Source organism: Pelodiscus sinensis, chromosome 6 (genome assembly GCF_052426305.1).
Source record: "Pelodiscus sinensis isolate ZL-2025 chromosome 6, ASM5242630v1, whole genome shotgun sequence".
Taxonomy (NCBI): Eukaryota; Metazoa; Chordata; order Testudines; family Trionychidae; genus Pelodiscus; species Pelodiscus sinensis.
In genome coordinates this window covers 116221348-116234429 of record NC_143057.1, presented here as the reverse complement: position 1 = coordinate 116234429, position 13082 = coordinate 116221348, and the positions used below count along the sequence as shown (strand labels likewise).

The 13082-nt window shown below is 39.3% G+C and overlaps 1 protein-coding gene across 3 annotated transcripts in view; it reads right to left on the bottom strand.

Moving 5' to 3' along the window:
• Positions 1–1257: 1257 nt before the first annotated feature.
• CFAP53 (cilia and flagella associated protein 53) overlaps positions 1258–13082 on the bottom strand; it is a 37936-nt gene continuing 26111 nt past the window's right edge. For all 3 annotated transcript variants that reach the window (XM_014580428.4, XM_006136734.5, XM_089779452.1), the window contains 5 exons: positions 9701–10004; positions 7661–7879; positions 5358–5574; positions 4705–4807; positions 1258–1677 (listed from right to left, as the gene is read on the bottom strand). In XM_014580428.4, the coding sequence (XP_014435914.3) occupies positions 1449–1677; positions 4705–4807; positions 5358–5574; positions 7661–7879; positions 9701–10004 (1072 nt within the window). In that variant the 3' untranslated portion in view covers positions 1258–1448. The remainder of the gene's footprint in view (positions 1678–4704; positions 4808–5357; positions 5575–7660; positions 7880–9700; positions 10005–13082) is intronic.

Sequence of the window (13082 nt, the reverse complement as noted above, 5' to 3'; positions counted from 1 at the left end):
GAGTTACATACCAAACACTTGGTCGTAACTCGATCTGTTTGTAGGTCAGACTCCATTCATTTAAATGTGACAGCGCTGTTCATAAGCACGGAATGCGCGTTCATAACTCAGGGACGGACTGTAATGTGCTTAATGGGAGGTTGGTCGTAAGGACGAACGGTCGTAAGTCAATGCGTTCGTAACTCGCGGACCACCTGTTTGGCCATTCTTATGTGATAATGTCACTCTGTCGTCCCACAGGAATTTTTTTTTTACATGTATAGAGAAAAAAATGGCAGGACAAGAAGCAATGGGCTTAAATTGTAGTAAGGGAGGTTTAGTTTGGACATTAGTAAAACCTTCCTAAATGTCAGGGTAGTTAAACACTGGAAGAACTTACCTAGGGAGCTTGTGGAATCTCCATCAATGGAGATATTTAAGAGCAAGTTAGAAGAACATATATCAGGGATGATCTAGATCAGGGCTACTCAACATGTGCCTCACAGGCTGCATGTGGCTCGTGGCCAGTTTGTTTGCGGCCTGCTGTGTGGTTTGGGTTTACACTGGGCTTAACATGCGGCCCATGTGTGGGAGCCAAAACAAAAAAGTAGTCAATTAATGGTCTGCTGTTGATATGCGTTTTAGTAGTTAAATTCTTGGACTGTCATTGCTCATTAAACGTGCTGTCTTATGGGTGGAAATCAGGTAAATATTGCATTTTATTAATATCAGCAGAACTGACTTAAATGGAGCCTGTGTGTTGTGTAGTCTTGCCTTAATCTTTGTATTCATGCCCGTCAGTGTGAAAGAAGCTATTTGCATATATATCTGTATGTATATGCAACCACGCTTAAGTTGCGGCCCTTGGCATCATTGTGGCCACCGGGGCTTCCAAAGTTGAGTAGCCCTTATCTAGATGGTGCTTGGTCCTGCCATAAGGGCAAGGGACTGGACTTGATGACCTCTTAAGGTCCCTTCTAGTTCTTGTACTTTACTATTCTATGATCTCAGTAATAATGTGGACAAGATTACATATTTTTTCAAAAATACTGAAAATGTGCTTCAAGTGTTGTTTTTTAAAATACATAATTAAAATGAGCTTTAAAAGCTGAACTGCATTTGCATGGCCCAATTAAAGTATCCTGAAATTCTTCTTCAAACATGCCTTTCAGCAGATTTTGAGGAACCTGCAGTTCATTTCATAGATAGTGTTCATACACAATGCTGTTTTATTTAAAATGTAAATAATTCCAGAAGAAGTTATTGTCTTAAAGTAAATCCAAGATGGAAAAATAACCCTTTGAAAAGGTGTTTTATTCATATACAAGTTTGTTAAAATGATTTGCATACAACAAGAGGAAAAGTCGAAGAAAATATATTAATTAGTATGAAAAATAAAAAAATCATATACACTGAAGTCTAAAGGGAGCTGAAGTGTTCTGTATGCATCACAATAGGACAAGTAAATACTATACTTGTGGATTAGACATTAGTTTTCTTCTCAAGGGATGGATTTCTGTTAATTTCATGTAAGGTCTTGACAGAATGTCTTTCATCTTTGCCTGGTAAAGCCTCTCTGCTGCTAGCCCTGATTCATATTCTCGCTGCTTTTCTTCTTCCTCAGCAATATGGACCTGCTGCTGATGGGTAATCTGAGCCTGCAGCTGCTCCCGATATTCCTTTGCCTCCTTCATTCGTCTGCAAATGACATAACAGATGTCTCATTTGGAAGTTAAAGATAAAGAAAATTAACAGCTCAGATTTCTTGAGGCATCTCTGATCAATCTTACATGAAATACTGCTTAAAACTACAAATCATTATTATTAATGACTGTTCTATACAATAACCACTACAATTTAATAAACTGTAAACTCTTTGGGGCACAAACTTTCTTTACTGTGGCATATAAATGACAGAGTATGTCAGTGCTTAACACAACAATTATGAAAAATCATTAATCAAATGACAAGTTTTATGCCTTCCTCCCACAATCTGCATAACTCTTGATCTGTTATTATGGTGAGGAAACGACAGAAGATTATGCAAATATACTTGAATATTAGATCAAGATCTTTATCTATGTACGACTCATGCCTGTAGCACCTTAATACCCAATTTTCCTTCTCTTGTTTTGAAGATAACTATTATTATGCACTAAGGAACCCAGGAAACTACTGTACAGACCAGTCAGCTTAACTTCTGTGCCAGGAAAGACAATGGAGGAAATATTTAAGGAATTAATCTGCAAGAACCTGGAAGATAACAACGTGACAGGTAACAGCCAGCATGGATTTGTAAAGAATAAATCATGTCAAACCATTCTGATAGCTTTCATTTATAGAATATCGAGCCTTGTAGAAAGGGAGAAGTGGTGGACATGGTATACCTAGAATTTGGTAAAGCATTTGATATGATCTCGCATGACCTTCTAATCAATAAACTAGGGAAATACAACCTAGATGAGGCTACTGTAAGGTGGGTCTTAAGTGGCTGAAAACCATTCTCAGGGTATGTCTACACTACCCTCCTAGTTCGAAATAGGAGGGTAATGTGGGCATACCGCACTTGCAAATGAAGCCTGGGATTTGAATTTCCCGGGCTTCATTTGCATAAACTGGGCGCCTCCATTTTTAAATCCCTGCTCGTTTGAACCCCGTGCCGCGCGGCTACACACGGCACGAACTAGGTAGTTCGGACTAGGTTTCCTAGTCCGAACTACCGTTACTCCTCGTGGAATGAGGAGTGCTAAGTGTAGACATACCCATGCTACTCGTTGTTCTTAAAGTTACAAACTAACATGGCTACCCCTCTGAGACTCCTCAAAACCAGTGTATTAGTGAGATTCTGTGTGAGCCATGTAGTAAGACTGCTTCTTGACACTTTGCAGCCATGTGCAGCACATCTACTCTAAGTGATATGGCCAGCATTTCTTCTGCCACAGAGTGACTGCCACCAAACCGAATAGATGGTCTGAAAACGTTTCCGTTAATCGTAAAGCTGTTGCTGAAACATCATGGAAGGAAACAGACAGTGGCTCTCGAAGAGGATACTCAATTAATAAGCATGAGTGGGCAATATATGCACAAGGAATCCAGTGGATGAAACAATGTGTATAGTAAAATGAAACTGTAAAAGAAGGCCTGTGAACATGACATGCAGAACAGATGTACTTCAGACAGTGCTAAAATACCAGTGTTCTTTCCTCAGGTGATTATGAGCAAGTGAGAATATGTTCTGATGGTATGGTGTTGTGTTTCAATGTCTGAATGCATTGTCAGTCAAAATTCTTCAAGGATGGACAGTTTTGGAATAAACCAAAACTTTCCAACTCCTATGCTTGTGTAGTTGAATTCTCTCTAAAGGCTCAGCTAAGGTTACAATCCTTAATAACTTTCATTAACATGATTTAAGGTATATACATCTTAAGTATATACCCATAAGCTATGACTTACTAAAAACAATCAGTAAGCCCCGGACAATTACACTGGGTGGAATATAACTGTGTATGCACAATCAGGTTTGGGTGGTTGTGTAATACCAGTTTCAGTATAATATGGCTACTATTGTGTAGTTTGCAAGACCAAATTGGCTACACAGTATAGCACCTGAAGATAAAATGTGTGCAGAATATAGCCCATTGCTATTATGCTGCTAGTTCAAAATGAGAATTATTCATTTCTGAAAAAACAACAAGCAGTCTTGTGGCACCTTAGAAACTAACACATTTATTACATCATGAGCTTTCCTGGTAACACAGATAAACTCATGAGGGAACATTTTAACCTCCCTGAACATTCAATAATGGATTTAAAAGTAGCCATCCTCTACAAAAGAATTTTATCGCCCAATTACAGAGGAAGACTGTTGATCTGGAGTTCATTTACAAGTTCAGTACTATCAACTTACACTTGAATAAAGATCTTAACTAGTTAATGCACTATAAAGGCAATTTTCTCTCCTTTGATACTTGTATCTCCCTAACAAAATACACCCTCAGACACATACACCCTGACTTTATTAGCTTCATTAACACTAGTCCTACAATTGACAAGTAACTTCTTTTGCTGTTATACACCCCAAATTCTGTAATTTCCACTCCAATTCATCTGACAAAGTGGGTTTTACCTAAAAAAGCTCATGACCTAATAAATTTGTTAGTCTCTAAGGGTATGTCTAGACTACATGGCTCCATTGACGGAATTTACTAGAGTTTACTAGACATAGGAAAATGAAGTGGCAATTTAAATAATCGCTGCTTCATTTACATAAAAATGGCCACCACGCTGTGCCGATCAGCTGTTTGGTGGCACAGAGGGGCAGTCTGGACGTGCAGCGGTCAACAAGGGAAGCCTTTGTCGACCGCTCCGGTATGCCTCATGAAATGAGGTTTACTGGAGTGGTCGACAAAGGCTTCCCTTGTTGACCGCGGCACGTCCAGACTGACCCATTGTGCCACCAAACAGCTGATCAGCACAGTGCAGCGGCCATTTTGATGTAAATGAAGCGACGATTATTTAAATCACCGCTTCATTTTCCTGTCTAGTAAACTCATCTACATGGCTCCGTCGATGGAGCCATGTAGTCTAGACATAAACTAAGATGCTACAGGACTGCTTGTTGTTTTTACTGTTACAGAATAACATGCCTATCCCTGTAAGTAAATTCTAAACAGTTTAAGACCCAACTTGATTACAAAATTTATTGACATCATAAGGAAAAAATACCTTAAATATTTTTCTTCTTCTATACAATCGAGCTCCTTAATGGCTTCAGCTAATAATTCCTTGTCCTGAACAAGTTCTTCCTGCTGCTTTGCATTTCTCTCCACTGCAAAAGGAAAAATAAATGCACTGCTAACCTTAGAAGGATGTAAACTTAAACTCAAATAGCTCATTCTACATGGCACACTTGCTGCTTCTGGAAAGGCACAAAAGCAATAGGAGAGATGTTTCTGGTATTTTTTTCACCCACATCAGTCACTAAGAAAAGAGGATTTCACATACACAACTTAAGAATGTTCTGAAATCAGGCCTCACCCCTACAATTTTTACTTGATTAGCCTTTGTTCCACTGGTGTCCCAGGGATAACTAGTATGAGTAAAGACTGTTTATGAGAGTAAGGCTGTAGGATTGGGCCCTAATGCAATAGCAGTGTGTCTTATCTATTGTAAAAGTGTCTATGCAGTGTGTGCCCAATTCCTTTTTGTGTCTGCCCTGCCCCATATCAGTGTCCCCCATTCGTTCCCCACATGCAGTTGGGACCAAGTTCTGCTTTCAGGAAAACCATGTACCATATCAGCTAACTATGACAAGATTTGCATTCACTTTACCAAAGGCAGTACTTGCCCCACAGACTAACAATGCTGCAATTTCTTACACTTCTCCTCAATCTGCAGTCGTCTTGTATCCAGGACGTCTTTCATCAGCCGTTTCCTAGCTTCCTTTTCTAGTCTCATTTGCTCAGCCTTTTTGGCCCAAGACTTCTCCATTTCTTCCTCCAACAACTTGTCCATTTCTTTCTCTCTGCGCTTCTCCTCTTCCAGTTGTTGAGCCAGGTATTCCCGATACATCTGCTGCTCCTTGAACAGTTCTTGCTACAAAACATGGACAGTACAGAGACTTTGAATGAACTAGTTCAAAAAGGCATTTCAAAAGCCATTTTATTCATGGAAAGGAGTGTCTCGTGGTGGACACGGAAAAAGACTGGGAGCATGCTTAGGTTGCGTCTGAGTGCGAACCTCCAAGTTTGGTCCACAGAGTTGAGAAAATACCTAAAAGCTAGTGCACAGACATTGTGGCTCTGACTGGAGTTGGGGTTTTCAAGCCACTCTGTCCTAGACCCCAATTTGCCTATCTCCTAGAACTGGAAGGGACCTTCAAAGGTCATTGAGTCCAGTCCCCTGCCTTTACAGCAGGACCAAGTACCATCCCTGACAAATTTTTGCTCCAAATGGCCTTCTCAAGGATTGAACTCACAACCCTGGGTTTAAGCAAGCCAATGCTCAAACCAATCTGCCAGCTGAAGCTGCAATGTCTACCCAGCTGATTTTAGTGCACTTGCACAAATCTGTGGATCAGGGCTGGGAGGCTTGCTTCCAGATGCAGCATATACATGACTCTGACTTCTGAACTCAGACACATCTCACTGTCACTTACTCACTTTGTGCTGAAATATACTCATTTGCAAGCACATCCTTGGGAAATGCTTTGAGAGCCTTGGATGAGGAGTACTGTCACCCTGATTCTCCTGTCAATGGTGCCAGTTCTATGTTGGTCATTTCACTGAGTTATACTGGATTTACACTGATGTAAGAAAAGAATCACACACTAGCACTGAAAAGTATTATGACTAGAGAGTTAAGCATTTTATAGCACCTGCAGGATGAGCCCATTGTACACAGTAGAAGCTATCTGCTTCCCTGTACAGCCTGCATAAGCTCCCAGTGTGCTATCCTGCCTCTATTTTAGGGACTCCTTGCAAATCTCCACCCCTCCATCATGCCAGGGCTTCTGCGTGCCCTACACTCCTTCCTTCCCCCATCCAAAGGCTCTCTATTCTTCCATGCTAAGGGCTCTGTTAGCTGCTCCTTTGCCCCATGGCAGAGGCTCTGTGTCCACCTCTGGTTTCACTTTCCCTCATATGATTGTTTACTTATAAGCAGAGTAAACAATGAAGTTCCTTTGTCTGCTTTAAAGCTAACCTGCAAACTATTAGTTTCCTGAGGATGGTGAATCCTTATTTGTTTTTAATTTAAAAAATAATGAATGGGGATATTTTTAGGAAACAGGGATGTTTATTATGAGCTCAAACATCTTAGCTGAAGGGTACAGATGTTGAACTTTAACAAAAGCAATCTTGCAGCACCAGGAAAGGAAACTGGACATAAACAGTTTAGTTTCAAACAGCCTGATTAAAAACAAGACTTGACTTTCTTAATAAAAAGCAAGGATTCTCTCCCCCCTTTTTTTGGGGGGGAGGGAATACTTCAGGATATTTTTATAAATTATTTTAAAAAAATCACAAAAGCGTAATGTAAGACTGAACCTTACATGCTAATGAAGTTGCAGAAGAGACAGACAAATCTGGATTCAAGTCAAGTTGTACCATTTAAAATATTTCAATTGTAAATTTAAACTACACATATCTAGCTAATAATATTTTAATACATTTCAGTTCAGCTTAAATAAGATTTATTTTTTCTCTGCAGTTACAAATATCAAGTCAACATCCATGAAACTGCAGAAAGCTTAACATTTGGCTTTCTAACCTATATTCCCAGCCACGTTGTGGAAAACCACACAGTGGAAGAGCATGTGGGTCGACCAGATTAGATTCTGTGATCCTCTTCGCTTCTAGTCCTTTGCGCTCTAGACCTGTAATTGGTCAAATGCAAACCTAGCTCATCGTATTATTTTTTACATGTTTCCCTCTGCTTTTAACATTACAACAGGTTCCTTTAGAAAAGTAGATCACAGGCAAGAAGAGATGAAATATGCAGTCCAAGACCTTAATAAAATATAAAAAGATTTCCAACCAAAAAATTAGCTTATAAATATAATAGGGCTTGAGTCCAATCTTATATTTATTTAACTTCACTGTGTTCAATGGAATTAGTCCAGATCTGAAAAATCAAACATTGTCCCACAATTTGAAAATAATCAAATGCCCTTTGCCCTTACTTTTCTTTGCTTTTTCCCTTCTGTGTCTTCCTGGGATTCATGCAAAAGTCGTTCTAAGATCTTCATGTCTAGAGCAAGTTCCTCTTGTTTTTCCCGATTAAGACGCTTCATCTTTGCCTGAGCAGAGTTGACCAATATGTCCCTGTGTTTCTTCTGTTTCTGCAATTTCTCCATCTGAACTCGCTCATCTTCTAGTTTTAACAGCTTTTTTTCCTCTTCCTGCAATAATAAAAAAAGAGTAGCCAACTTGCAAGATCACTGTATAGCTTCAAAAGAAAATGATGGCTGGTATTAGTTTAATTGGAACATATATGAGGGAAGTTAAATATTGAAGATTTTGCTTGCTGATGCTAGGGGATTTCAGATTTACTACTGTCATCTAATACAGTTATTAAAGTGTGAACATTTTAGCATATTCTTCATTAAAATTCCCAATTTTCTTTCTAATTATCATGTATGTTTCTTTGCCAAGTTACTGGGGAGATTGGCACTCTCTACATACTGTTCCTTAGGAAGGAACAATCAGTTTTATACATACAGAATGGGAAGCGACTGTCTGGGAAGAAGTATGGCAGAAAGGGATCTAGGGGTTATAGTGGACCACAAGTTGAATATGAGTCAGCAGTGTGATGCTGTTGCAAAGAAAGCAAACATGATTATGGGATGCATTAACTGGTGTGTTGTGAGCAAGACACGAGACGTCATTCTTCTGCTCTACTCTGCGTTGGTTAGGCCTCAGTTGGAGTATTGTGTCCAGTTTTGGGCACCGCATTTCAAAAAAGATGTGGAAAAATTGAAGAGGGTCCAGAGAAGACCAACAAGAATGATTAAAGGTCTATAGAACATGACCTATGAGGGAAGACTGAAGGAATTGGGTTTGTTTAGTTTAGAAAAGAGAAGATTGAGGGGGGACATGATAGCAGTTTTCAGATATCTAAAAGGGTGTCACAAGGAGGAGGGAGAAAACTTGTTCATCTTGGCCTCTGGGAATAGAACAAGAAGCAATGGGCTTAAACTGCAGCAAGGGAGGTTTAAGTTGGACATTAGGAAAAAGTTCCTAACTGTCAGGGCGGTTAAACACTGGAATAAATTGCCTATGGGGGTTGTTGAGTCTCCAGCACTGGAAATATTTAAGAGTAGGTTAGATAAATGTCTATCAGGGATGGTCTAGACAGTATTTGGTCCTGCCATGAGGGCAGGGGACTGGACTCGATGACCTCTCGAGGTCCCTTCCTGTCCTAGTATTCTATGATTCTATGATGGATAAGAATGTTAAAATGAGATTATCTGGCTAATCGTATAGTTGATACAATCTGTATATGATTAGTCAATAAGCGCTGCTGTGCAGAGCCGCAGTGGAGGTAGCTCTGGAAGGCGGCTCCGGAACCACCTGAGCTGCTGCTCTGCATTTTAAATCTGATAAGAGCCACTGGGCCCTTACTACATTTAAAATGCAGAAGTGCAGTGATCAGTGTGAGCCGGGACTGCTCGATCCCAGCTCGTGCTGAATCCAGCAGCCCCTGTTCATGGGAGATAGGGGCTGGTGTCGGACAGCTTTAAATACCCTTTATGATTTCTAATATGTATCTATCATTATCGGGTGCTCAGTATTTGTATTACAGCATTGATTTAGGCCACACCCAGGTTCCCAGTGCTAAATGCCGTAGAAATATTGGCTATTTTCAAACCAATGTGATAGAGCTGGACACTCAAATTCCATTTTTCTTTGACAATTATGGCCATACATTAGTAGACAGTCCCTTCCACAAAGCTAGGCTATAAGCATTTTTGCAACTGAAAACCAAACATAAAAATGTTCTATTCACTCCAGGATCAATTTTCAACCACAGCCAGCACAATCAGACTAAAATGACTTTTCCTTCAACTGGTTTCACCAGAACATTGTTATTAAAACAGGTAAGCTTTGTAGCCTGCCTTTAAAATTAGCAGAAGATTCGAGTAAGGTTAACACTAATTTAAATACCCCTACGAGGTAAACCTTTAATTACAACCCTGTACTGAAAACTATTATCAAATTACCAATAATTGAGCCTCTTCTTCTTTCAGTCGCTTTGCCTCCTCTTTTTGAGCATCCAGTGCAGCTATCTGGGCATTCAGCACATTCACCATTTCCTGATTCTGTTCAGATTTTCTCTGAAAGTCCTCTATGCCTCGTTTTTCCTTGGCCAATCGGTCCTGTTCCCAAAGCTCTGCAAATATCTGTTCCTCCCTCTCCTCTTGCTTCTTCAATTCTTCTTTAAGGGCCAGTTGGGCCAGTCTGTCTGAACACACCTCCGCCTGATGTCTCTGACTCCACTGTAAACGAACCTCTGCACACTGTTCTCTGTACATGTACATAAAGAAAAAAAGTTGTAAGATGATAAGGAAAATAGTTTGGTGCCTTTGATGGAGATGGACTCAGGGTCTAATGATCTAAGCATAAAACACAGCCAGGAATTGCTGAATTGTAAAACTTGTTCTAACACCAACTCTTGCTAAGGCCTAGGAAAGTCACTAACAGCCTCATCTTTGCACTGGTCAAGTCTATAGGAATTTTTCCATTAATGGGAACAGGAGCAAGTTCTTAAGATACATCCCTCAGTTTACCCATCTGTAAAAGAGACATAAATAAATATACACATTCCAACTTTATGGCTCAACATTTGCTAATAATTCTGAAGCCAAATTATATTCAGAAACTGATCAACACTGCTGGAATCTTTATTACACTGTTTGGTAAAAACATACCAGATTTTAGTAACAGCTGATTAAATACATTAAATAAATTTTGCAGAACTATGTATGCAAATGGCACAAACATCCATGGATAGATATTAACGATCATTCAACAAACAAGCAATACATCTGTTTAATGATATGACATCTGTAATACAATTTTAGCTTTCATTTAGTCACAGCAACTGAGTTATATTAAATGAATATTTAATCTTCAATTTAAGAGAGAAAATGGATGTTTCAAGAGCACTTCAGCTTCAATTTTTATAAGTGAACTCCAATTAAAATCAGTATATTCTATCAATCTAAATTTAGGGTAAACAATATGCAAGCATTTTAATTCACTCAGTAAAATTGTACATTTTCATTGTTCACCATCAACTTAAAGTAAAACAAAAGAGGGGGAGAGATAACAGATAATGGTGAATATCTATCAGTATTAAGAATTATCATCCTGAAGAGCATGTATGCATGTTATTTAACTAAAAATATCCCATATTATTTAATGCTCATAGCATACCATCTTCCGCAGATTATTGCAGTGCTTAATTAAGAATTAATTGTGACTATCTATATAAATAGATCATTTACTGTATTTCAGGAAAGACTTTATGAAAACTCACTGACAGTTATTTGTATAATGTATAATAATTATTATTGTGTACATTATTTCATTTGATAATTTTCTATAGCAAAAATTAGTAAATATTCAAACAACTATCTTCTAGTATTGCAGTTCCCAGGATCATAAATATAACTGTCATAACTTCAGTAATGAAACAAATGCCAAAGAAATCACATTATTTACAATTTTTTCTCACCTAAAAAGATAAAATTTAATTTTTTTTTTGTCAGCCCTGAAAGTGAAACTAACAGATTTGGATGCTGATACTGAGAACTTGTCCATACTGAACATTGGCCCACTAAAAGCAGAAGCTATGTCGAGGGAATAATGTCTCCTGCTAACAGTGTTAGTTTTGACTGCACATTGGTCGCTGTAACTTGTACTGCTTGTGCATGGGAGGGGGATCTTTTCCATATATCTCAACAACATACATTAGATTTGAGATACGCAGTAGTATGGACCTGCCCTAAGCTTCACAGATCCCAGGTTCAATCATTCCTGCTGATGACTGGGTCTATCAGCATTACACCTGTCCTCGGAGGATCAGAGTTCATAGAATCACAGGACTGGAAGAGACTACAAGAGCTCTAGTCCAGTCCCCTGTCCTCATGACTACACTAAATATTAGCTAGACCAGACCCTCCCTGACCAGCAGTTGTCTAACTTTCTCTTAAAAATCTCCAGTGATGGGGATTCCACAATCTCCCTGACCAATTTATTTCAGTGCTCAACTACAAGACAGTTAGGAAGTTTTTCCTAATGTCCCACTTAAATCTTGTTTGCTGCAATGTAAGACTATTACTTCTTGCCCTGTCTTCAGAGATGAAGGAGAATAATTTTTCCCTCCTCCTTACAGAAACCTTTTATGAATTTAAAAACCGTTACCAGGTCCATCTCAGTCTTATCTTCTCCAGACTAAAGACACCTGATTTTTATCTTCTCGTATAGCTCATGTTTTCTAGGCCTTTAACCATTTTTGTTGCTCTTCTCTGGACCTTCTCCCATTTGTCCACATCTTTCCTGAAATGTGGTGCCCAGAACTGGACACAGTATTACAGTTCAGGCCTAATCAGAGCAGAGTGGGAGAATTATTTCTGTCTTGCTTACATCTGAAAGATTGGTATTTTGTTTTGTTTTTGCTACTTGGTTACACAGTTGACTCTCATTTAGCTTGTGATCCACTGTTTGTCAAAGGCTGGAGAAGGATGGCAGGAAATAAATTGCTTGATCATTGTCTTCGGTCTACCCCCTCTGGGGCACCTGGTACTGGCCACTGTCAGTAGACAGAATACTGGGATAGATGGACCTTTGGTCTGACCCAGACAAAAAGCCCTAGATCTTTCTGCAGTACTGCTTCCTAGGCAGTTGATACAAAGCTGGGAGGCGCTGCAACTGCTTTGGAGGATAGGATCATAATTCAAAATAATCTGGACAACCTGGAAAAATGATCTCAGGTAAATAGGATGAAGTTTAATGAGGACAAATGCAAAGTGCTCCACTTAGGAAAAAACAATCAGTTTCACACATGTAGAATGGGAAGCGACTGTCTAAGAAGCAGTACTGCAGAAAGGGATTTAGGGGTCACAGTGGACCATAAGCTAAATATGAGTCAACTGTGTGATGCTGTTGCAAAAAAAGCAAACATGATTCTGGGATGCATTTACAGGAGTGCTGTGAGCAAGACACGAGAAGTCATTCTTCCACTCTACTATGCGCTGATTAGGCCTCAGTTGGAATACTGTGTCCAGTTTTAGGCACCACATTTCAAGAAGGATGTGGAGAAATTGGAGAAGGTCCAGGGAAGTGCAACAAGAATGATTAAAGGTCTAGAGAACATGACTTATGAAGGAAAACTGAAAGAACTGGACTTTAGTTTGGAAAGGAAAAAACTGAGAGGGTACATGATAGCAGTTTTCAGGTATCTAAAAGGGGTGTCACAAAGAAGAGGGAGAAAAATTGTTCTCCTTGGCCTCTGAGGATAGGACAAGAAGCAATGGGCTTAAACTGCAGCAAGGGAGGTTTAGGTTGGACTAGGAAAAACATCCTAACTGTCAGGGTAGT